The 23,958-nt window shown below is 45.1% G+C and overlaps 1 protein-coding gene across 1 annotated transcript in view; it reads right to left on the reverse strand.

Annotated features, from left to right (window-relative positions):
* Nucleotides 1–23,958, reverse strand: part of LOC144720439 (transcription factor SOX-5-like) — a 236,143-nt gene that overhangs the window by 49,746 nt on the left and 162,439 nt on the right. Inside the window, exons 8-9 of the mRNA XM_078597241.1 lie at nt 6,151–6,297; nt 2,340–2,526 (exon numbers count right to left, since the gene is read on the reverse strand). Coding sequence (XP_078453367.1) covers nt 2,340–2,526; nt 6,151–6,297 — 334 coding nt within the window. The remainder of the gene's footprint in view (nt 1–2,339; nt 2,527–6,150; nt 6,298–23,958) is intronic.

Raw genomic sequence — 23,958 nt, forward strand, 5'->3', positions numbered from 1 at the left:
TCATTAGAATTCAATCCACCCAGCACCTGCACAGGACCCGATGTCATCGCTTCATCATCTGCGTGGTTGAACATCTCGTTTTGCAATGGTGCCCAAAGCATCAATCGACATACACAGCAAACAAATATCATGACACATATAGGTTAGATAACTGTTCAATCAACTGTTGCAACATAGACAGAACAATGCCCCAAGAGAGAGAGTGAAACCTCGGACGGATATCGTTGTGAGCAGCAGCCCACGTTGTGCTATCTTCACACAAACACACGCATGCACAAATACACACCCGGTAAGATGAAGCAATCAGTTCGAGTCGAGTAAGAAACTATTGCACATACATATATGCCAGAAGTGCAAATGCAGCGTGGTGTGATGTTGTAAATGACTGGCAGGAACAAACGTGCCACGGGATGATGAAAAGAACGCAGTTGGAAGTGGGTAAGTGGCAAGAGCAAGGGGATTAGTTGGGTGCTCCTCATCTCCTTGTCTCATACGGAGCTGATAATAATTGGCCAATATCAAAGATGAATGAGAAAATTAAAATAGGGTGGGATGAGGCAATTACACTGAGTTAGTTCGGGCACTGCTGAGAGGAGGCCGAGTCGGTCCGTCTGGGAACTGACTGTAAAACAATAGACTCTCTTGAGAGGGGATTTGTGGTGCGCGTGGCCCGTGGGAGCTGTTGAGTAGAGGCCTGCTCGCAGCTTAAAGAGGAGGTGAAAATGAGCGTCCCGGCGAGACTTAAGCAAATGTACTCGGCACGCAGTGGGTCTCACACAGGACAACGTGCAAAGGCACGCCGCTCGCAGCGGAGAGGACGGGCTAGCGACAGGGAGTAAACGCCACCGGGAGCTCACAGAGAGAGGGGGGAGCCACGGAGACTTTTTGGTGGCAAATTGGGAAGGCGGCACAGGGGGCAGAGGAGCCGGGTGCAGGAGGCAGCAGAACACAGCAATTTCCCATGTGCCATTGCTTCCTTCAGACACACAGAGAGTGTGTGTCTCTCTGCTTGTGTGTCTGTCTGTGTGTCTCCGTATCTGTGTTTTGTCTCTCTCTCAAATTTAGCAATCTTTGGAAGAACGTAATCAACCAGGTAGGGTGTTGACTGTTGTGTTACCCGACTCTCTGTGTTGTATTGCATTATATTTCTAAGTTTACTAGGTTTATTTTCTACCTGATGACGATTGCTTGTGTTGCAATCGAAACGTCGTATTCTATTATTTCATTTATTTTCTTTCTACGTGACTTTACCGAAAGAACCACAGAGTAATTTCTCAATAGTGTTTACTCAAGGTAAATATTAAGTGAGATGTGTTAATATTTCATGGGGGTGGAGCAGTGGTGCAGCGGTTACCACACTGCGCTCTTACCCTGAGCTCAATTCCTGTCATGCCACTTGTGTTTTTCTTACACTCATGAACTGCGGCATTCGCTATATACACAAACACTTTTCCTATAACTCAAAATCTGATAACCTTTAAAATATTACCCACGTAAAATTATCTTGATTTCGTCTCAAATGCTCTCAGAATGCTATTGCTGGGCATCTTTACAACAACTCCCCTCCCTGCAGCGATGGCGAGAGCTCGGTCTAAACGCCGCCTTGACAAGGGCCAGCACTGTGGCTTTCTCATCGCCAATGCTCGCTCGCCGTACCAATCTAGCAATGGGGAGCTTCAGGCCTGGCTCCTTCGCCGATTGCTCTTGGTGCTCACAACCACACTCTGCACCCCGTCACCAGGAACAAGTGCAGTTTTCACCGCGCCACCGCTCAGCATACCCGTGGACAAACAATAATATGGTGCAAACTCTTTGCTGAGCACAGGCTCAATGGCCCAAAATCTCAAAGGAGCCAGCAAAATAAAAAAAGTTGTCAATAGATAAGAGAGTGAACATGTTTATTGAATTGAGCAAGGGTATTGTTAGAGCTTCGGAATGGGGTGATGAAGCAATGCAAGGGGAAGAAACAGAAAGAGAAGCATTTTGACCTCCGTGTGGTGGGTGAGTGTTGAGTGAAGGGTGAGTGAGTGCGTCTGGTGTTGTGATCTGCAGTGTGGTGGCTGATCACCGTGTGGATGAGATGAAACAGTCAGTGTCTGGTAGACCGAGTCCTCAACATGAGGGAAGGAATCAACGATAATGAAAGCTCACGGGAACGGTAACCGTGGTGATAATGACAGAAGAGTGACGAGGCGGCGACTGATCGCTGGCGAGTAAGCGAGTGACTGGAACAAATCGGTGAGCGCCGGATCACAAATCAACAAATTCAACTGACTGGAAACCGTGGTGCTGTGAACTGAGCGATGCACATGCAGACGCTGCAAGCAGCACACACGTACCAAGGGGAAGCGTGCGGCTGGGCGGAGAGCTGAGGGTGGTGGGCAGGGGCGGTGGCTTGCGTAGGAGGCTGGCGCTGCTGCACTTGAACATGTGCAGTGGTGGGGAGGATGCTGCATTGTCGGGGGACCTGGAACCCTCACCAGATTTGGGTTTGGCCGAGAGGTTTAAGGGCTGAGATGAGTCTTCCTGTAAAACAACAACACACGGACGACGGCATGGCTCATACCACGAAATACAGAATTTCATTTGCAGCAGCATCAACAGTGGAACGTGCTAATTCTAACAGCACAAGGGATATAATACCTACGAACGCACACTGGAACTTATTTTATTGCAGCTGTAATGTCAGTCATCATCGATGATGATTTGTATATCATCATCAATGCGTCCGACTTGAGGCATGACGAGGATTTCAGTGCTTGTGTAGAGGACTTGTGGAAGTGTGAAATTACTGTCATTATGATTACACTTGTGTACCCAGGAAAGCCGTATTGAGTCTCAAAGACTCTATTTTAGCAGAGTGCAGCCAAGTTATTTTTTGCAGGAGAGGCCAATATTGCTGCGCATAATCCCAATTGAGTAATTTGCAGGTAATATTTTGGCATTGGGATGTTTGGCCTAAAACGGTCACATCGGGGGTTTTCTTGTAGGTAGCTGTGGGAGGGAAACCATGCAGAACAGGGGGAGAAAAATACAAACTCCACTCAGAAAGGCAACCCAAGTCATGAATTGAGCCCAGGCCCTCATTGCTGTGAGGCACAAGTGTTACCACTGCCGCCACCCTGCGGACCAATATAATAACCTCCAAATTCAGCAATGACAATGTGCGTGACAGTCAGTGGCAATGGCTATGCGATTCAATCTTCGTGGTTCTTTCGGTAAAGTCACGTAGAAGGGAAGTAATAAAATAATAAAAATAAAACATAATAAAATAATTCTCACGACGTTTCGGCCACAATGCAAGCAGCCGTCCTCAGGTGAAGAACATGTCTGTCGATAAGACAGAGTCTGAATGACACGTCTTAGGCTTGGAGCGCCTATTTAAGCTGGGAGGGAGGAGGAAGAGCGCCTTGACAAAAGAATTTGCATATTAAGAGGAATTTAGCATATTTATGGGAAATGCAGGAATGTGACTAGTGCTACTTGTGAAATGCGTAGGAGGTAGGCGGGGGGTTTTCAAAGTCATATTATGCCCATGCATTATGCAGGATTAGCAGCATCAAATGGAGGGGGTAGGGGTAGCATTAATAAAGGGAAGGAATGTTAATAGTATGTAGCTGCAGTAACTAAAAAACCACGTAAAAAGCTAAAGTATAAACTACATAGTATCATCAGTATGCTAAATATACTCTCAATAAGCTGAGCTACTAACCGTAAGTAATACATTACAATTCTAGGCCGCAAAAAATATAATATGCTTCCAGCTAAACTTTTTCCTTACATCACACGGGACTATCCCGTACTATATGCTGCCATAGACAAACCCAACATTAAATTGTATACTGTATTACGTGTGGTAGCAGTTACATTGGAGAAACCAAACGACATATCTCGGACCGCATCCGTGAACATAAAGCAGACTTGAAACACGGTAGGACAAACACCTCAGCCGTGGCAGATCACTGTTACAATTCAGTGGGTTCACATGATACTGACTTCTCCAAGACAAAGGTTCTCTGCAAGCCATCTGGCTACCATGAGAGATTCGTTCATGAGGCGATCCACATATACAAACACAGAGACAATTTCAACCGAGAAGATGGATTCCGGCTTAGCAATCATTGGAAGGACGTAATAAACCATTTCGGATCTTAACTGATTGTGCCCACGTTTACGGTGACTTTCAGACCGCGTTCCACTCACTGACATTGACTATATATCTTGTATTCTCCGCAGGGAATGGATTCTTTGCTCCGCTGCAAGCTTCCTACCACCACTCTCCCATTGACATATTTCGTTGCTTCCTCTTAGTACCTTTCACGCGACGGTCAATGGTATAGTGTATAGCATATTGTATAATAATAAATAGTATTAAAGTGTAATGTTTAATAAAATGTATAAGGTAATATATAGTATCGTAATTGTATAGTGAATATACAGCAGTGTGGTATACAGTTGGGTGGGTAGAATAATACAGTGTAATATTACACTATGTATTATTTTAAGACATAGGGTAGTGTATAGTAATACAGTATACAATTTAATGTTGGGTTTGTCTATGGCAGCATATAGTACGGGATAGTCCCGTGTGATGTAAGGAAAAAGTTTAAAAAGTTTAGCTGGAAGCATATTATATTTTTTGCGACCTAGAATTGTAATGTATTACTTACGGTTAGTAGCTCAGCTTATTGAGAGTATATTTAGCATACTGATGATACTATGTAGTTTATACTTTAGCTTTTTACGTGTTTTTTTAGTTACTGCAGCTACATACTATTAACATTCCTTCCCTTTATTAATGCTACCCCTACCCTCTCCCTTTGATGCTGCTAATCCTGCATAATGCATGGGCATAATATGACTTTGAAAACCCCCCGCCCACCTCCTACGCATTTCACAAGTAGCACTAGTCGCATTCCTGCATTTCCCATAAAAATGCTAAATTCCTCTTCATATGCAAATTATTTTGTCAAGGCGCTCTTCCTCCTCCCTCCCAGCTTAAATAGACGCTCCAAGCCTAGGACGTGTCATTCAGACTCTGTCTTATCGACAGACATGTTCTTCACCTGAGGACGGCTGCTTGCGTTGTGGCCGAAACGTCGTGAGAATTATTTTATTATGTTTTATTTTTATTATTTTATTACTTCCCTTCTACGTGACTTTACCGAAAGAACCAAGAAGATGAATGCCTGCAGTCACGAAAGCTTTAAATCGAAATGTATGCGATACAATGTTGGCAAGCAGAGGAACCTTGATCGAATCTGAAAAGCCCTGGTACAGTATATAGTTACGTATGAATACAATCCATTTCGTTTTGAAGGTTATGCTAAATATACCAAATATTACACAAATCCCTCTTCAGAGGAAAACACATGATCATCAACTGTGGTTTATTAATGAAGATTTGTTAGCCAAAACATCCAGTTAATGTATAAACAATGTAATTTGCTTTGCACTACATTGTTAATGTAGGCATGTGGAGTGAAGGGGTGTGTGATCCTGCTTAAGCAAGCGGTGGTCATCACGCCCAGAGCCACGCTCCTAGCTGGATTTAACCTGTGGTCACTCTCCACTAAGCAATAGCCAACAGTCACCCTGCTCGGGTTACAGCTGGCCAGGTGCCAGCGGCAGAGCGGATGGCTCCAAATCGGAAGATTTCCAGTTCGAATCCTGGTTGGGAGTCAACTCAGCCCATCTTCCCTCCAGGGTCGATAAAACGAGCACCACTTTGTGGGGAAGATCAATAGTGGTTCACACTGCCACAGACATGTCGAATTTCCACCACTGGCTTAGGTCTGTAAACGGGACATGAGCACCGCCTCAATGCTCATTTGAGCAGCAGGAAATCACTTTGACTGTTGACAAGGATTAAATGCCGGAACTTGGCAACTTTCCGATTGCACGTTTCAGGCAACCGCAGCGGCACCTGGCTGAGTACAAACACAAGGCCGTGTAAGAAATTGAAAAACAGTTGATTTATTTCAGATTCATAAATTGAAACTATTAATTCCAAACATTTTAGTTATCAAGTATTATTACACTTGCAAATGAGTACTGCCTATGCTCCAGACACACTGGCATTAAAAAAAAACTAAATTCAGAAACACGTGCCCTCACGGTGGGCGGGCCTGCGCAGGTGTGGTGAGCTACCTTGGGTTTGGGAGGCGGGCTGCCCTTGGGCTTCTCGTGGAGTTGCGGGTGCCCAGACGGAGAGCCGGGCAGGCCTGACGGCGGCACCCCGTGCAGCTTGGCACCCGGGGAGAGCTGCAGGGCTGCCAACTGGGCCGCGTACAACTGCTGTGTGAGGGACAGATGGATGTCAGGGGTTCAGCGTGATAATGAAGCATTGTTCTTGGGTGGCGTTCACTGCCACGTCAACACGCAGCACATTGCTGCACTTTGCTGGGGAGAGCTGATGGCGCAGCAGCAGCAGCAGGTGAAGCAGCCAGCTCGGGGTTAGAGGGGCAGCCTCAAGGGAGGGGATAGGCAGCTAGGAGATCCTGGGGGCCCCGGGGCGTGATGCTGCAGGTTGATCTCAGTGTTTGTAATTGCAAGTTTATTTTATTTTATTTGTGTAGGTCTTGATTTAGTATTTAAATGAAAAATTAAATAGCGAAATCAAGCCCCACGTGAGATGCATTATCGCTGTGAAATAACCTCAGGACTCCACCTTAGTCCAAAGCAGATGCTGCAGGTGGATGGGAGATTATCTACATAATGTATACGTCTTTCCGACATTCCAAAACAACAAACGCACCGAACATTACACTCTCCCCAAGAATTGCTCATGTGCTGGACTGCGCAAGAAGAGTTCACAGCAGTCATTGACAATGCAGAAGGTGAGGGTCACAGTGCGAGGGGAGTGCTGATGTCCCTTTGACCCATCCAAGTTAATTCTCGTTTAGCAAGTGAATCCCTGCTATTGTGCCACCCACCACACAACACATTTTCTGCCACCACCTCCCCCCATCCCCCATTCTGAGAGGAGCCACAGCCCAGCCTGGAAAATAACGTGGGTGATGTGTGCCCTGCCCGTGCAGCAGAAAAGGACCGGCACCACTGCTGGAAGTGTGACCAGCGAGGCTTTGCATGGCGACGTGTCAGTGTGTGTGTGCACCAGGGCAGTGCCCACAGCAGATTTACAACACATGTGTACTTCTGTGTCTCTTGGTGACCAATAGCGGATAAGAGGAGTTGAGCACATGTACAACGTGTATCTCACATTGACCAATAGCGGATAAGATAATTTGAACACACGTACACCGTGTATCTAACTGTGACCAATAGCGGATAAGAGTTTAGTCCACATACATCATGTATCTCACGTTGACCAATAGCGGATAAGATGAGTTACACAATTAAAAGAGGATCTTCCTGCTATCGCTTTGTTTTTTTATAAAGAAGGGATGTCGTGTGTTTAATTACATTATCACGTAACACATGCGCATTGAGTAAATGCCACTTTACAAATGCAGTGTAAGACGTTATATTGCTATAACCAGATCCAATCTTTAATTTGTTGGTCACCAACGATGTGTAGCGATATACCAAACTACGCTGTGTGCACTCACGCATCGTTCTGCTTTGTGGGCACGTGTGGTGTATGGTATGTGCATTCAGATCCACTATAAATACAACCGTACAATCTATGTAATCAATCACATTTTAAGGGGTTATTTTAAATAATGACCATTTACATTTTTCCCATTCTCATGAAAGCAATTTCACCATGTGGTTCCAGTTTTAAAAGCCAATCTTCAATTATCAAAAACACAACACCAAAAAAGTTGTAAACATTTTTCTCTATGTACACTACATTTGGAAACGTTGCAATGCATCCGTGAGTCTTTTCCCACTCACACTGCCGTTTCTCAAAGAATATCTTTGTAAATGTTTGAGTTTGCCGCAACTCAATCTGCCCGCAGCGATGGCTCTGGCTTGCACCATGCTCAGTGCAACCTCAGATAACAGCTCAGTCCTGACAAAGCACTCCTACAAAGGCACTGTTCTAAGGTGCGTGAAGATGATAAATTGTTAAATTAATTATTATAAATTGGGGTGGTCTTACCATCTACACTAGTTCACAACCACCACCACACACTGCAGGCCACCAATAGCACAACCACACTCCAAACCACCATCACCACCACCACCACATGATCCAAGCCACCACCACCAACACACTCCACACGACAAGCCACCACCACCACCACACACACTACAAGCCACCACCAACACACTCCAAGCCACCACACGACACCACCACCTCTAAGCCACCACCACACACATTACAAACCATCACCACCACCACACTCCAAGCCATAACCACCACCACACTAAAAGCCACCACTACCACACTCTAAGCCATCACCATCACCACCACACGCCAAGCCACAAAGCGATTACCTCTGCAAGTTTTAAAATAAAACAACCAAACCGAATGTTGAAGGAACTATGTATTTCACAAGAAACGTATGTAAATAAAATGTTTGCCGTATGATTATACTCCTCTTGTTGTCTCTGTAAGCCGTTGGCCAGTGGTTTCTTCTGCATATTACTTTCTAGTATGGATAATTTTTACACTGAAAGCATTAGCTCTGAAAAAACCCAACAACTTATAATATACATTTACGATTTATTATAAAAAATAATACGCAAACTAAAACGGCCATCACATTTCAAATTCTCTCAAATTCGGCCAAATAAGGCATCTACTTTCATTTCCATATCAGTCACTTCATACGTACGGATTGCCATATGAAACACAGCCCGTTGGCTGGCACGGAGCATGGCAATAATCATTCAGTCTTTAAATATACACCTTATGGCAATGAGACAAAATAGCATCTGTGGTAACTTGCGTGTAATGAGAAGAGGGCGACAGCAATCGCCTACAGCAATCCTTGTAAGGTAACTTTCCCACACTGATATTGCTGCGTGTTGTTTGTACTTCCTCAGATCAAACATCTGTCTTCTCTCGGCATTAATCAACATCGACAAGACAAATCGTTTCTGTGTTATTGTTTTCCATATTTCATGGTCCTTTTCATGTCGAATGCCCGGCCCTGGCCCATACCAGCCTCACCCCCTCGTCCTCTCCCCACCGTCGCAAGAACAACAAAAAAAACGTCCAACGCTCAGCGTATGCTGAAGGAACAGTCGAGCGTTTCCGAGTCTCCGACTCGCTCTTAAAAGGCGCAGTATTTGACGAGCGCCAACTGCTTGTAGCGCTCTTTATACCCACAATACCACCGGCTCACAACATCCTGCACCACAGATTATCACGGTTGGCTACGTACGGTACGAAAAAAGTTAAACATACATGCATACACTGCGGTAAACGTCATCTCTTCACCAGTGTTTTTTTATACGGGGTGGGGTCGGGTGAGAGGTTGACGTGGGGTAAAAGGCCTTTTCTGTCTTGGTGCGAACGGAAATGACATCATCAGTGATGATGAGGATGAGGAGGGCACCTGCGGCTGCTCTAGAGGGGGGCACCAGCCTAGAGGAGGACACCTGCTGCCACTACTGCTGCTGCCGCTGGTTACTAAAGGTCCACAGATGAACCACGCACGGCAAGTGTCTTCAACTGGCTCTGCGGCTGCCCGGGCACACTTCGATTGGCTAAGGAGTAGTTTGTTGTCCTCCCTCCGCACCTCCGATTAGCACGGTTGGTTATGTACGGTGTGAAATAAGTTCAACATACGTACATACACATCAAAGTGAATGGCCATAAACAGCCAGCAACTCTCCAATTGGCTGCCGAGTAGAAAGTGGGTGCCGAGGAAACGCAAGGAGGCAGTGACGTTGGCACGGGGCACTCTTTCTCTTCTACTCTCAACTTCGCGCTTCATCTTCCTACGCGGTGTTCCGTCTCTTTGGGGTGAAATAAATAAACCTGCAAAGACTACCTGCACATGCTGATGTCTTCTCTTCATATATATTCATATAAATTTCAGTCCGATTAAAACTTAAAGGTGCAGAATATTCTACAGTTAGTTTTCAAATGCCAGAAACGTTACAGACAGAATTCTGAGTAAGGCAGTCAGGTTGATCAATGATCCAGAATCACTGATGTATTCCAGTCACTCGCTCACCAGCGGTCAATTGCTACTACCATAGTTACTGTTCTTGTGACCTTCAGTGGTGGATTATTCTCGAAACAATGAACTCAACAATTTACTGAACCATAGTTTCTGCTTCCTTTAACCACACACCATAGCCAACAATACACCGATATCATCAATCCTTTTCCGCATCACACCGCATCCAGGAGGCCCACACATTGTTCAACATGGGCATCAATTACAAATCGCTTACCCGATCATCATCCCACAGCCACTTACTTGTGAGAAGTTAGTCAACATGGCCCACTTGAGCCACTCAAAGTCGAGGACACTCGTCAACGCGCGCACAGAGTGCACTGCCTTGGACACCAACTCACGGCGATCATGCCGACGGTAGTCACAAGGAGGAATTTATTAAACCATTACCAACACTTAGGCGTAGGACTGTGAGACGTACGCACAACTTGCCTTTTGTAAGGTTGTAATAAAGTACAATGCCTCATTAATGCCAGTGCCATGTTTGTTATGTTCAGGTATTACGTGCAAATAGTTACTTTATAATTATTGGAGTATGCATGCAGAGCACAACAACAACAATGCACCAGGGCTCAGTTCTCTCTAGACTTATTCTCCTGCAAAGCTGCTCAGATTTCAGTTGAGCCATCTGCTGGCGGAAATCTTGATGATGCCACTAACATTGAATTACAATGAATCAGGTAAACGCCTGTGCATTCCACCTGAAGCTGAGGGGTCTGGGGTGGATTCTAGTGCCTTCTCAGAGCGGAGCCGTGCGATACAGCTGGTTAGAGTTCACATCTTTCTTTTGAGTTGTATATGTCGGGAGTTGTAGATGTTGGGAGTCGTAGATATTGGGAGTTGTAGATGTTGGGAGTCGTAGATGTTGGGAGTCGTAAATGTTGGGAGTTGTAGATGTTAGGAGGTATTCTAGGGAGTGATGGTCTGTGGGTCTGGGCCAGCCACGTGCTCTGTGAATATTTGTCTGTGACTGTCCACCATGTGAGGTGTTCAGGGGATCTACCTGTTGCCGATCTGGCGGCACCGTGGACTGGTAGAATCCTCATTATATTACTGCCGCCTCCTGGGAGGGGACTCTGGCCTGGAGTAAGGATCTGAGGGATCGTCCAGGGCTGCTGCTATGGCCACCAGTGTGCTCATTCCCTGGACTCAGGACTAGTTTAGCCAGGTAGCCTGGACTTTGTGTAGTGTCTCTGTGGTGTTCTGTCTAGTTCGTGTTGTGTCCCTGTTGTGTCTCTCTATGTTGAGTCTCTGTGGCATTCTCTGTGGGTTGTGTCTCTGTGATGTTCTCACTTCGTTGTGTCTCTGTTGTGTTCTCTCTGTGTTGTGTCCCTGTGGTGTTCTTACGAGTTCGTGTCGCCGCCCGTGACAAAAGGCCTTTACTCATCCCATTGCTGATGATTGGCCTCTGGTTTAGTGAGGAATGGTGCGTCACACATTCCTCCTGGAAAAATCGAGGTCGATTAATTACCTTGTTGAATTTAGTAAAAGAATACGTTTCTGGAAATTTTACACCAATGGACTTTCTGGACAAGTTAGAATAATCGTAATGAATAAATAAACCAACCCTGTGTTTTTTAATTGAGACCAAGGTATATAAATACATAAAAAATTATATACGACCCGTTGTCAATTAACTACAATAAGAAGGCCTTTACCATGCCGTGCCGATCAAGGTGGTTATTTGACCAGACTTCACGCTGATCAATGGCCAAGTGTGGGTTGGTGAAGGGCGTACATGGGGCCGTTTCAGATATTGAAACTACACTATAAACTATTTTTATTTTACCAGGTAAGGCCCACTGAGCTATATAGCTCTTTTTTTCGAAGCGACCTGGGCACACATGACAGCTCAACGAAGTGGCTTATCATGTGGAAATTAAGAGCAGCCAAAAACTTTCAATGCATGTTTCTAAGTGTGGAGAAAAATCCACGCGACCACGAGGAGAGAGACACGCAAACTCCAAATATACAGTTGTCAGGGTCGGGATTTAACCCATGGCCTCCTGTATACCAGGTGAGATAGTTAACATTTCGCCACCGTGCCGATATATAACTTTGCTCTGATGTTAACCATGCCCAGGGACTTAACTCAAGTTGCCAGGTCGAAAGCACAGCGTGCTAACCACTGCGCTGTCAGTTTTGGTTAGAAGGACATGCCCAGGATATAAAATGCGACTGATGTTAGCCATGGTCAGAAATCAAACTTGGGTTGACAGGTCCATAGTGCACTGTGTGGATCCCTGTGCCACCACTATCTTGATTGCATCTCCACTCCAGAAAGCGACGGAATAATTTCTACCAGAATTTTCCCATACTCAGAAACAGTGACGATGATCATGTTGTGTAAAACACAACAAGTAAATAGAAGACACGTGGAGGTGTTCTCAAAAGGCGCAGCTCTGTGTGCGCGCGCTTTACAATCATGCCTCCACGCTCGACACCACCCGCACTGCGGTGCATGCACTCCCTCCTCCCTCCCACGTTGCGATCCATGCCGACACTCGTCCTTGCAGCTTTACATTCAACGCTTTCACGGCGCGCGCCTTCCACCTCACATTAATCACCTCGACTCCAACCTTTCACCTCTATTCTTACAACTTCACTCCCTCTCCACCACACGCACCATACCTGACCCTCTCTTTACACTTTTCCTCACCCGTTACGGCAATTCCACACCTCCGCCACCTCTTCCCCCAAATCCCGCTTGCACGTCGCATCGTCACCCGTGCCACACCAGCTTCCCACGTCACGCGTTCATTCATTCCGCCGACCTTTCATTGCCTTCGCGGTTGCTTGGAGGGCAAAATACGTGAATTAGAAACTATGAAGTTTGCACGTTTACCATTCTCAATGCGTGTGTAATAACTTCGTTCGGATGTACATGTTGCCAAACAGCCGCAAGCTTAACACGTGAAGGTGTTCTGTCTGCTGCAGCTAATAATGGCTAACGCTGCGTGAAGTTACGCAGGTTTCACCGCATTGCCAGGAGTCGTTCCCTAGCTGTGAAAACACGGCAAGTCGTTTTTTCGGTGACAATGCCGGATTTGAGACTCATTTTTAGAGAGTTCAATGCAACGTCTCACTGCTCTGAGCCAGCCCGAATCGTGCGCAGCCTCTCTTTTCAGATGCCCTGCCCGCTTGAGTGACCTCGTTAGGGAGCGTGACCTTTGCAGAGGAGAGGACTGCTGCATTCCTGTTGTTACCGAGGTTCGGAGGTCGGATGACGATGAATGTGGTTGAGGTGCTGATGGTGCTGCTCTTAAATGTACAATGTTGGTGTGTTGCATGGGCAGGTCCCTCCGACAACGAAATTCAGGGTGACAGAGGAAGGTTACCATGCAAGAACTCCGCGTGTGCGTATATTTTTGACAAATGGGTAGGATCTGAATACGGTCCAGTCAGAGTAAAGCTGTGGCAAGAAAGGAGACTGAGACTGTCGACTGGAGGACAGAATCCTAGGGCAACCAATCGAGTGAAAGATCGTGAGAAGTGGGAGTGTGCGGATCGGAGGGATCTGTGGACGCCTGGGCTTCACGAGGCGGAAGCAAAACGTAGTTCCGGAGAGTGCCCAGGATGGGGCTGAAGGCTACAGCAGAAGCAGCCAATAGCGCAGTGGAGACAATTACATGGAAGTTATCATGAGGTAGCACAAGAAAGCACAGGAAAGTGATACAGTGTATTACTGCAGTGATTACAGGAGTGATATAAACGAGTGTTTCGGCCCGAGACGCAGACATCCTTGGAAATTCAATGGGATGGTGATTAATGGAGTTGTGCGGAAGTTATTGCACTGATAGCGTTTTCGAGTAAATTATAGAATTACAATTGCAACATATATATCGGTCAGTGAACTCCGATACAAATTTCCATGGCCATTAGAAATAAGACCCAATTCCGTGGATTAAGCCCATTCTACCGTGTCCCCCTCCACCCTCCAGAACAAGATGAAGTGATAGAATTAAGACAAAGTTTAACTAGATTAAATGAGGCTGGAGTTATTTTACATTATCATCGGTTAAAATATGTTATTTCTGTAATTTTCAGCTGTGCGTTTGAAACACTCATTGCTGTGAGAACTTGTGCTGAGCCCACGTTCCAGGTACAGTCGTCCCTCGGTTAATCGTAATATCGGTTAACGGTTTTCGGTTAATGTTTCGCCTCCCATAATGACCCCTTAGTTTCGACTTAATGTTAACATTTTCATTCACGGTATGTTTATATTGTGTGCGCGGGTGCCAATTTCGGCCAATCTGAGTGCTCGTAAGTGGGGTGAGCATGCCTAAGCCAATCAGCGACACCCATTTATGGCCATTTAGACCTCAACTGGCGTTGTTTACATGTTTTCTGTTTTGGCAGTGGAAACAGCTCACTTACTTATTTTTCAACTTACAGTACAAGTGAATTCGATTAACGGTTATTTCGGTTAACAGTAGTTTTGGTGGAATGAATTAAAAACATTAACCAAGGGACTACTGTATGCAAGCTTAGCCGGCCTGCTTCCTCGTGGCTGTGGGAACACGGTAAGAAGAGACCCTTGAGATGCCTACTGGATGTGGGCTCTGCTGTGCAATGGCCTCGATGGTGTGGCTGGGCTAAAATTGTATTGCAGTTGATGTACGTGAAGAGCAATACAATTGTGCCTCTTGACTTAATACTGATGAATACAGTCAGGTTGAACAAATTGTAATTACCAGCAAAACAGTACTCGAATTGTAAATGTTGCGGGTTTACTCTCCAACAGACCGGTGTGCTGAATTAGAAACTAATTGGCATGTTTTGTTTACATGACAAACCTTACTAATTGGCTGTGTCGGGTGGTGGTGGGTTTAATGACACATTTATATTTACGCAATCGAACCAAAAATATTACCTCTTGTTAAATAAATTGCTTTGAATTAAGTTGAAGCTACATATTATTTCTAAATTGGAAGCTCACTGCCCTGCAAGCGATGGGCTACCTTGCATCATATCTGGATAGGCCACGCACGGCAGGGTATTCACCTCTTTTCCACAAATAATGGAAAATGAAGAACTACCCAAGTGCCAGTGTGACGCAGCGCAACAGACCGGCGGAACTCACCGCAGGCCCGTGTCCACTGCGGGCACCTTCCGAGGGGACGACTGAGGAGTTACCCGTTGGCCCCTGAGGTCAACAGCTGGATAACAACCTGGACGTAGATGTATAATCACCAGAGGTGGGACAAAGTCATTGTTATGCAAGTCCAAGTCGAGTCGCAAGTCATCAAATTCATGACTCGAGTCTGACTCGAGTCCAAGTCACATGACTCGAGTCCACATCTCATAGGTGGGACAAAGTCATTGTTATGCAAGTCCAAGTCGAGTCGCAAGTCATCAAATTCATGACTCGAGTCTGACTCGAGTCCAAGTCACATGACTCGAGTCCACACCTCTGATAATCACTGCTCAATTCACATCTGTACGAATGAGAGGCTGACGAAACTTTGTTTTAGAGATTCCATCCTAGCAGGGCACATCCAGTGTGGACCTGGTAGAAGTTCTCTTCCCACGCTGTGCCATCTGCCTGGCAGTAACGGTGCCACTGGGAACAGTGTAACATTTTTGGCCATCTGAGCATGCCAAAATGCAAGGGATTGGAATGTTTTGTGAAGTTATAAATATTTCTCTTTGACACTGAGAGACACATTTTTTTATTTTGGCTGACACACTTTGGGTATCAATTTAAAAGGTTTCCAAGCTAAATATTTGCCAGTAAATGTTTTGTCATTCTGCTGGGAGTGAGTCCCAATGTGCCTCAAATGGCTACCAAAAGAAGTGTTTGCCAGTCCTTGCAAAGCATATCTACAGCAAGAGCATGTGAGACGTATTCCAATGTACTTGTCATGACGGCCACAAAGCTTTATCATCTTCATTGTTAATCATGATCAGATTTGTACTTGTAAGCCATTGTGAGGTGAGGACAACCCCTTACTACCACGGTATACGATAACAACTCCACTGTTATTACTCCTACATGTACCCAGATTCAGTTAACACAAATCGCTTTCATTGTTGCCCCACGCATCAGTTCTGATGGTTTTAATATCAGCTGATATACTTGGCAGAAATGTTTCATGCCCAGGGAATCTTTACTTACCTAACGGCAGGGTGTTTTACTGATAACAATATTATTAGTGTTTAATATTGTTTACAATTATTTTACTTTATAATGTACCTTGATTCTGACCTAAACATCGTTTTATGCTCTTTTAAAATCTATGTTTAATTTTGTATAGATCGTAAAAAGTACGTTATTTATCATTGATGGTTAATATTTTCAGAATTTAGAATGTGAGCCATTTATTCAGTCCGGTTATTGTTTTTACTAACTAAATTACTATTTGCATATTACAAACAAATCAATTACAATTGTTTCCATGTCCATAGCACACCTAGCAATACCGTAAAAATATATAACTCAAGATAAACTGAACTATTTTATTTTTATTTTACCAGGTAAAGCCCACTGAGCTATATTGTTCTTTTTCGGAAGCGCCCTGCTCACAAATGATAGCCCAATGTAGTGTGTTATCATGTGGAAATTTCTAGCAGCCAAATAATCTAAAAGCATGTTTATAAATGTGGAGGGAAAAACCAGAGGACCTGGAGGAAAATTATTGCGACCACAGGGAAAACATGCAAACTCAAAATATACAACAGGTGTCAGGATCATGATCGAATCCACCACCAGGCAAGGAAGTTAACATCTCACTACCGCGGCGCCGCATATTTATGCTTTATCAATAACTCATTAAAATCACAACATACAGGACACAGTTTGTTGCTTTTTCAGTCCTTTGACGTAGATTAATTAAATACGAATATGTGAATTAATTCATATCGCAAAAATGCAAGATAGCGAAGGAGAGTGGAGAAATTCCAGCTGATCAAGTCAAGTCGTGGTCAGTCGGGCACTTCCTGGATGTACAAAACGGCCTCCAGCAAACGGCCCAGGGAAGAGCTACTCAAGAGAGTCTGGAGCAGTGCACCCTGGCCTCTGTTTGTCTGGGCGCCACTCGAAACGACGGCGCTCAATGATATCCCTCATCTCCTCGGTGCACACTTCACTTGATTCTCGCGATTCTCGTCATTTCAGGAGCTGAGTTAATGCTGGCGCTTGCTCGAGACTGTGTCAAACGCTGCGACGAGAGCATGGCAGCGAGACGCGTGTCCACTGTGGCCTCTCTCGCTCTGCGCCACTGGCCGCCCTCGCGCACAACGCGCCGCCCACAGGGCCAGACCAGGCCATCGAGCGCGGCATGACGTTCGCACAGCAGCCGTGGGGACAGAGGCAGCGTGCACCGCACGCTGCTCCCCGAGACACGCCTAGCGTGTGCAAATAGGTCCGTGTCAAATACGCGTAGGTTAACTCTGCAAGTGCAATGGTATTATGTCAATTCAGGTATGCAAGCTATGCACTTAATTTTTTAGTTAACACCATAACACAATACGCAATACTACGCAATGGTGACGAATGGGACAGGACCCCTCAAAGTAATGTATCACTGCTCACATCCACGTGTCACTGTTAACATTTATGTGTCACTGTTAACATTTACGTGTCACTGTTAAGATCCATGTGTCACTGCTCACATCCTTGTGTCACTGCTCACATCCATGTGTCACTGCTCACATCCATGTGCCACCGCTCAAATTCGCGGCCATGAACAAACTGCTTAAAATAAACATGCATTGTATCTACCGTTAGACATACACGAGAAATACTCCTACAACATCCACTGAAATATAGTAGTTTATACTACTATATTTGTGTTATAGACATTGTTTTGCGAGGAGACTTTAACATAGCTCCAATATTTTGCGTGCAGTTATATTGTCAGCGTTCCTATCCATTACATGCAAAATAGATGCGGCTGCTGAGAAGTGTTTGTTTGGAGCGAACGTCTCGGTACGTTCACCCACGAAGCTAATGCTCCGTGTAGGAGGAGGCATTGTTATCTGTTAGAATATTCATGCGCAGGGCCCCTGGCAGAGCGGCCGCAGTGGAAGACACGCACGGTCTGGGCTCATCTGAGTGGCTCGTCGGGATAATGTGAGTTGTCAGCTCAAGCTGAAGCTTCGAGCTGCTCTCTTAATCCCCAACAATATGGCAAAACATCTGCCCTTTCTTCCCAAGAATGTAACCCCACCCAGCCAGAGCCGCTCCCACTTGGCCAACGTGCTTAGGTATCTTTTGAAAGGCCATTGTGTCAAACTGTAAATTTGCAAATTTTGTAAATGTATAAATATATAAATCCATTTTGATTAACATCAACCGCATGATGTTAATATGTATTGCTGTAAAGAAAATGTGGCATTACAATTTGGATGAAAACCTTTTTCACTTGTGTTGCTACCGCTGTATACTGTTTGGAAATCAACAAACATCGATCAGTTCCATATAACACCAGATAAATAAAAAAACAAGGACAGTGATTATACCGCAGCAGAGACAACGACGGGGGCCTCTGGTGAGCTGCCACCATTAAGGTGGTAAGGTGGCAGCTTGCGCTCTGGCAGCTTGCGCTCTGTGCTCGCGTTGAGGATAGCGTGGTGCCCAGCTCGCACTCCTCCCTCGAGGGCTCCTTCCCTAGGCAGTGGAAGCACGAGGAGTGCAGCTCGCCGCATCTGAGCGCTGCCCTGCCGCACTCCTGGCACTGTAAAGCAATAGAATGAGACCGTGAACTATGCACCTATGTTGAGCTTCTTTCGTACCGTACGAAGGCAACCGTGCTAATCAGAGGTGTGGGAAAATATGGGGGGAGGGAATAAATTATGATCACGTTCAAATCAGGTTACCCTGGGTACGTGCAAGACCACAATGAATTACGGAATGGGAATCGACAAATAATCGCGATTTGGATTCCATGCTCAAACCCATAACAGCTGAATCCATCTATGCCAAGTTCGACCTCATGCCGTAACGCATGCTGAAACCCAAGCCACATTAATATTCAGCGACTAGAATTACTTTGGAATGACACGCATAATCCCTCTATTTCACGAACTTATTCTGTCGTGCCACAGCACCTCTCTACTCGCGTGGCCGTTCCTCGCCATAAGTCCGTAGCGCTGCCGCAACTAATTATCTAAATAATTATAAATAAAACATTTAACAAGTTAATTAACTTCCTGGTAAGGAGTGTGCTAGTTCCATCCACTGCAGCTATTGCTGCTGCTGAACTCAGCGAGTGATCATTTGGTACGTCCCTACCAATCTTACAGAGATGACACCCTGCTAAACAAACGCCCTGATGTGTTGCGGGAGCCGCTGTTTTTAAAAGCGCCCAGCGTAACAGAAAACTCAAACAATGAGGCCGAGATGACGGATGGGTCTCCTGGGGGCGGGTGGGGGCCCCCTGCCCCCTTGTGCCTCCTCCTCTCGCCCCCGTGGCGGGGAGGGGCTGCGGGGGGGGGCACCTAGCGAGAAGGAGATAATGTTACGAATGAAATTTTATGAATTCCCGGCAGCAGGATGAAGGAAGCCGGAGCGTGTCTGCGGCCACCGTATGAGCAACCGGTGTAACGTTCGAGGAGGGACTTTTAACTGGCATTTTTTATTACAAATGTATGTATTGAAAAGACACTCAACCCCCAGAGGCACGCCCCCGTGTCCACAAGCAGCAACGTGTGGGGTAATGCAAGCTGGCGTCTGCTCACAGCTGCGAGCCATCCACACTATCTCTCGATGCTTTTACATTCGGATTCCCTGTCATCTCGACTTCTCTTTGTCATTAAAAAGACCCTCAGTAATTACATGCAGCATTTGGCTCAATATTTGTGTTCCTGAAGGATTTTAATCTTCCAGGAAGAACAAGCAAAAAATATAATTTCAGTATCGAGACCAATAAAATAACACGTATTTAGTGAAAGCACCAATGGTGATGTGCTTGCATTATGAAATAACACGTTGAATTTGATGATGATGAATACTCAATTATGCAATCTATTATAATGCATTTGAGGTAATGTTGTGTCCTGGAAAATAATACCCAATTACAGTCGTCTACTGCTGATGAAATTATATTGTCGTTTTTCCCGTGCCTCCAAGTCACGATGTTGACATTAGCCTGTCATTTTGCGAATATGCATGCATTATAAATCATTTGTTATGATGATGAGACTAAGTGGTACTACTATGATTTTTTTTCTCTCCGGTATAAAATGTGTTACATTTCTTCGGTAACATCATTTCAAATGTGCGTGTTTTTCAGGTATTGTTTCAGGAAATGCTTATGTCACGGACATAATTTCTACGAGAACAAATTTCATTTGCCGTGCCTTAATGCCCCTCTTGTGTAAACCGTGTTTCACAAATGTGTGCGACGTCTTTAGGCTTCATCTGCTCGCGTATCCCCGCCTGTGTTTCTGAGACCTCGCGAGAGAGCGAGCGAGAGAGGAGAGAGGGACGCATTGTCTCACTGAACTCACACTTGTCCTCGATTAATGGTGCAATTGATTTCACACCGAGCACCAGCCTCCTTGCATCATTATCCAGGTGCAAGAGGCTTGGAGGTTTACGAGATGATTGTTTTAAATGAAGTGCTGTAAAATGCTGGTCGTGATAGTGATTTGTGAGAACCACTCTCATCATTACAACACCTTCCCTGACCTGACAAATGACGATGAATAAAGCGTGTGAGACTCACTCAACAATGATAAAGGTAATTGTCACACTCGAGGTACAGCGCTGCCCCAATCCCTGGCCACGTGCTTTGTTGACACTGGGTGACATTTCTGACAACTGTGTAATGTTCAAACAGACATAATTATAAAACGCATTCCTGTAGATGAAAGTCATTAGGGCAACGCAGCTGTAAACTGAAAGTGGCACGTACCAGCGCAAGCCAGATCATACCATAAGCTGCTTCTTTGATTCTTACAAAAACACACACAATGATCCAACAATTTTTTTAAACCATATTCCATTATTGATATTATTAGATAGTAAGATCTGCTTGGTTATTTTCATTTATAATACATTAAACACTGTGTGGATTCGAACTTTTGATTGATTTAATGAAAGCGGAGGTGTACAAAGAGTAATTATTATTTATTCATATATTGGATATCGGATATAGTGAAGCATCAGCAAGATATTAACTGTGTTCATGAGTAAATTAAATTGGTGTATTATGTATTACTCCAGAAGCAAACTAGGCTGCAGCTCAAAGACAACTCTGCCTTATTAATTGCTGCTGCTTCTGCACACGGAGTGTGAGGGTAGCAGCAGCGGCAGCGTACGTCAACCGCCCAGGTTGACTCCAGGTTGACGCAAGCTGCTGCAGCCGCCGCTGCTGCTACCCTCGCACTCCGTGTGCAGAAGCTGCACGTAAAACGAGTTGCGACCTAGACGACGGTTGACTCCGGCCGCCGTGCCGCACGGTGTCCTGGCGTAGCGGTGAGGCCCCGCCGTGGGGCACAGCCGTGGAGCACAGGGGGCCCACGGTGGTTCAGGGCTATGCTGTGGGGTGTGCCCAAGCCAACCCAGAGGCCCTCCTGGGGCCTCTATTTATAATAATAAAAAGTGCGACAAGAGTGACAATATATAAAAATAAACTATTTGTAATTAAGCTACTTTAAGAGCAATGCATGCCACGATAAAGCGTGTCGAACCATTGCCCTGTGTCTTCCACAAACCAGCACTAATCCAGTCATTAACATGACTTAGCCTCTGGCCATTATTTTCTTATAATTTAAAATATCAATATCGAATTTCATACTTTTGCCTTATGAACATAATTCTGAAATGAAATTCCGTTTTCTCCTTTATGTAAATGTACGTAAGTTTATTTTATCAAGTGTTTTTATGGAAATTTGAGTTTTGGTACATGGTGTACAAATGGGGAAAGTTGCAGGGTAGGAGTGGGAGGAGGTGGTGGCGCAGTGGTTAGCACGCTGCGCGATGGACCTGGCCACTTGAGTTAAATTCCGGGTCATCGCTAACATCGGCGTAAAATGATATGTGAAGCGGCCCCATGATCCCCGTACACCAACCTATACTGACCAACGTGGTAAAGTATGGTCAAGCAATCCATATGACTTACACAGCATGGGGAGGCCTTCATCCAGCAATGGAGCAACAAAGGGCTTCACATTCGCATTGTATTTAATATTAAGAGCAGGTTCAAATTTTATAAACTCTACATATGGTGGGATATAGTTTAGAAACCCATTACACGGTAGTGTGATTAAATACAACAAAATATTCTTAAAATAATGAGACGCTATGGCAGATTACTTTTGAGATATATTTAGTGGTTTGGGTGCTCTCCTGCATACCTCGTATAAAGACCCCCAAAATTTAGTATACCGTACTATAATTCTATAATATAGTCGATGCTATTTATCATAAATAAGCAATTCCTATAGTCGCAATTCAATGTTTGTATTGAGAGAGTAAAATGTGACTGCAATGAATGAAATTAAGATTGTTTACATGGCTGCTTCTGCACAGAATGCCAGCGCTCAATAATGTGCCCGCACAACATAGCAGCTCTGTGGGCTCGCTCTGCACGGAGCTGGAGGTTGTGCAGACGAAATAACTAAGCGGACAAGTCGCCTCTTTCAAATATCTGTCCCTCTACATACATCCCATTAGCCACATGGCCTTCTGGGAGTTCATACTTTTAACAGCATCAAAAGCAAACTCCGGAGCATATATTTTGTAATGTGTGGACACTGCTACTGGAACCGATTTTTGCAGGAGGGCAGTTGTGGCGGTCGTATGGAGACACTGGGCCATCATAAGGAATATGGAATTTCCTCCCCAGGCTCAAGGCTGTCATCAGATACACTTTGCACTAACATCGCCGGAAGTATGTTTATGTCCACGATGTTTAAAGGCACAAATAATATCATCCGAAGCGAACATATGTGAGCTTTATAAATTATCAGTCACGGGTGCATGAATCACGTGTGAAGCCATCCTTGCACTATTGTCATTTGTATGAATGGTATTATTTTACAAGAGCCATTGGTAATATTTACCCGTAGTCCGCAAAGCAAACCGACAGCCAAAGTAAGGGTAATTGTAGAGTCATTTAGAAATCTGAAAACAAGCTATTGTACATTTCCAGCCAGTTTTCTAACATGACAAGTTGAGTGTCCCAAATGACAAACAAAGTCCTCCACACAGAGAATGGCTGCGATCTACACTGGCGCACAGACGAGCGGGATGACAAGCTAATAAGTCATTAGGTCCGTATATCTAGCTTAAGATGCACTTAACGATTGCAGATGTCTTGTCTTTTGTAGAATCATTTCTGCATATGCTCATTAATGCTTCACTTAATATATTTTGAATGGTGTGGTGTTTGAATATGCATAGCACTGCGAGGGTGATTCCTAACTTCTCCATAATGTGGAAGTGGTGAGGGCATTTGTGGCGATAAAACGTATATAGTGGATGCACACGCACAGATTCACCGAAAGAATGTTGGGCGGCGTTGGCACCATGTATTGTCCTCACTCCAATTAAACCCGGTGACCACTTCGGTTGCCACCTGTCCAAGCATGAACCTGGGACACACTGGGGATTGGCATCTGTCTTCAGGCGGCAGGAATTTGTATCGAGATCTGGTGCCAGTATTGTGTTGAAACCGTATGACAGGATACTGCACAGTTCTGATAACAGACGTAGACCGAGGAATCTGTCCAGGTTTGGTCTACGGTGGAGAAGGTGGCGACCCACTTCGACACTACTGTACATAGACACCTCCTTGGCCATTGCTCGTTATGCATTCACCCTAGTGCCTGGCATTTATTTACACTGTTTAGATAGATCACAGCACCACGCTTCCAGGCCATTGTCAGTAAGACTCACCTGTCCTGC

This window comes from Lampetra planeri, chromosome 8, assembly GCF_965212315.1.
Source record: "Lampetra planeri chromosome 8, kcLamPlan1.2.h2, whole genome shotgun sequence".
In the NCBI taxonomy this organism is placed as follows: domain Eukaryota; kingdom Metazoa; phylum Chordata; class Hyperoartia; order Petromyzontiformes; family Petromyzontidae; genus Lampetra; species Lampetra planeri.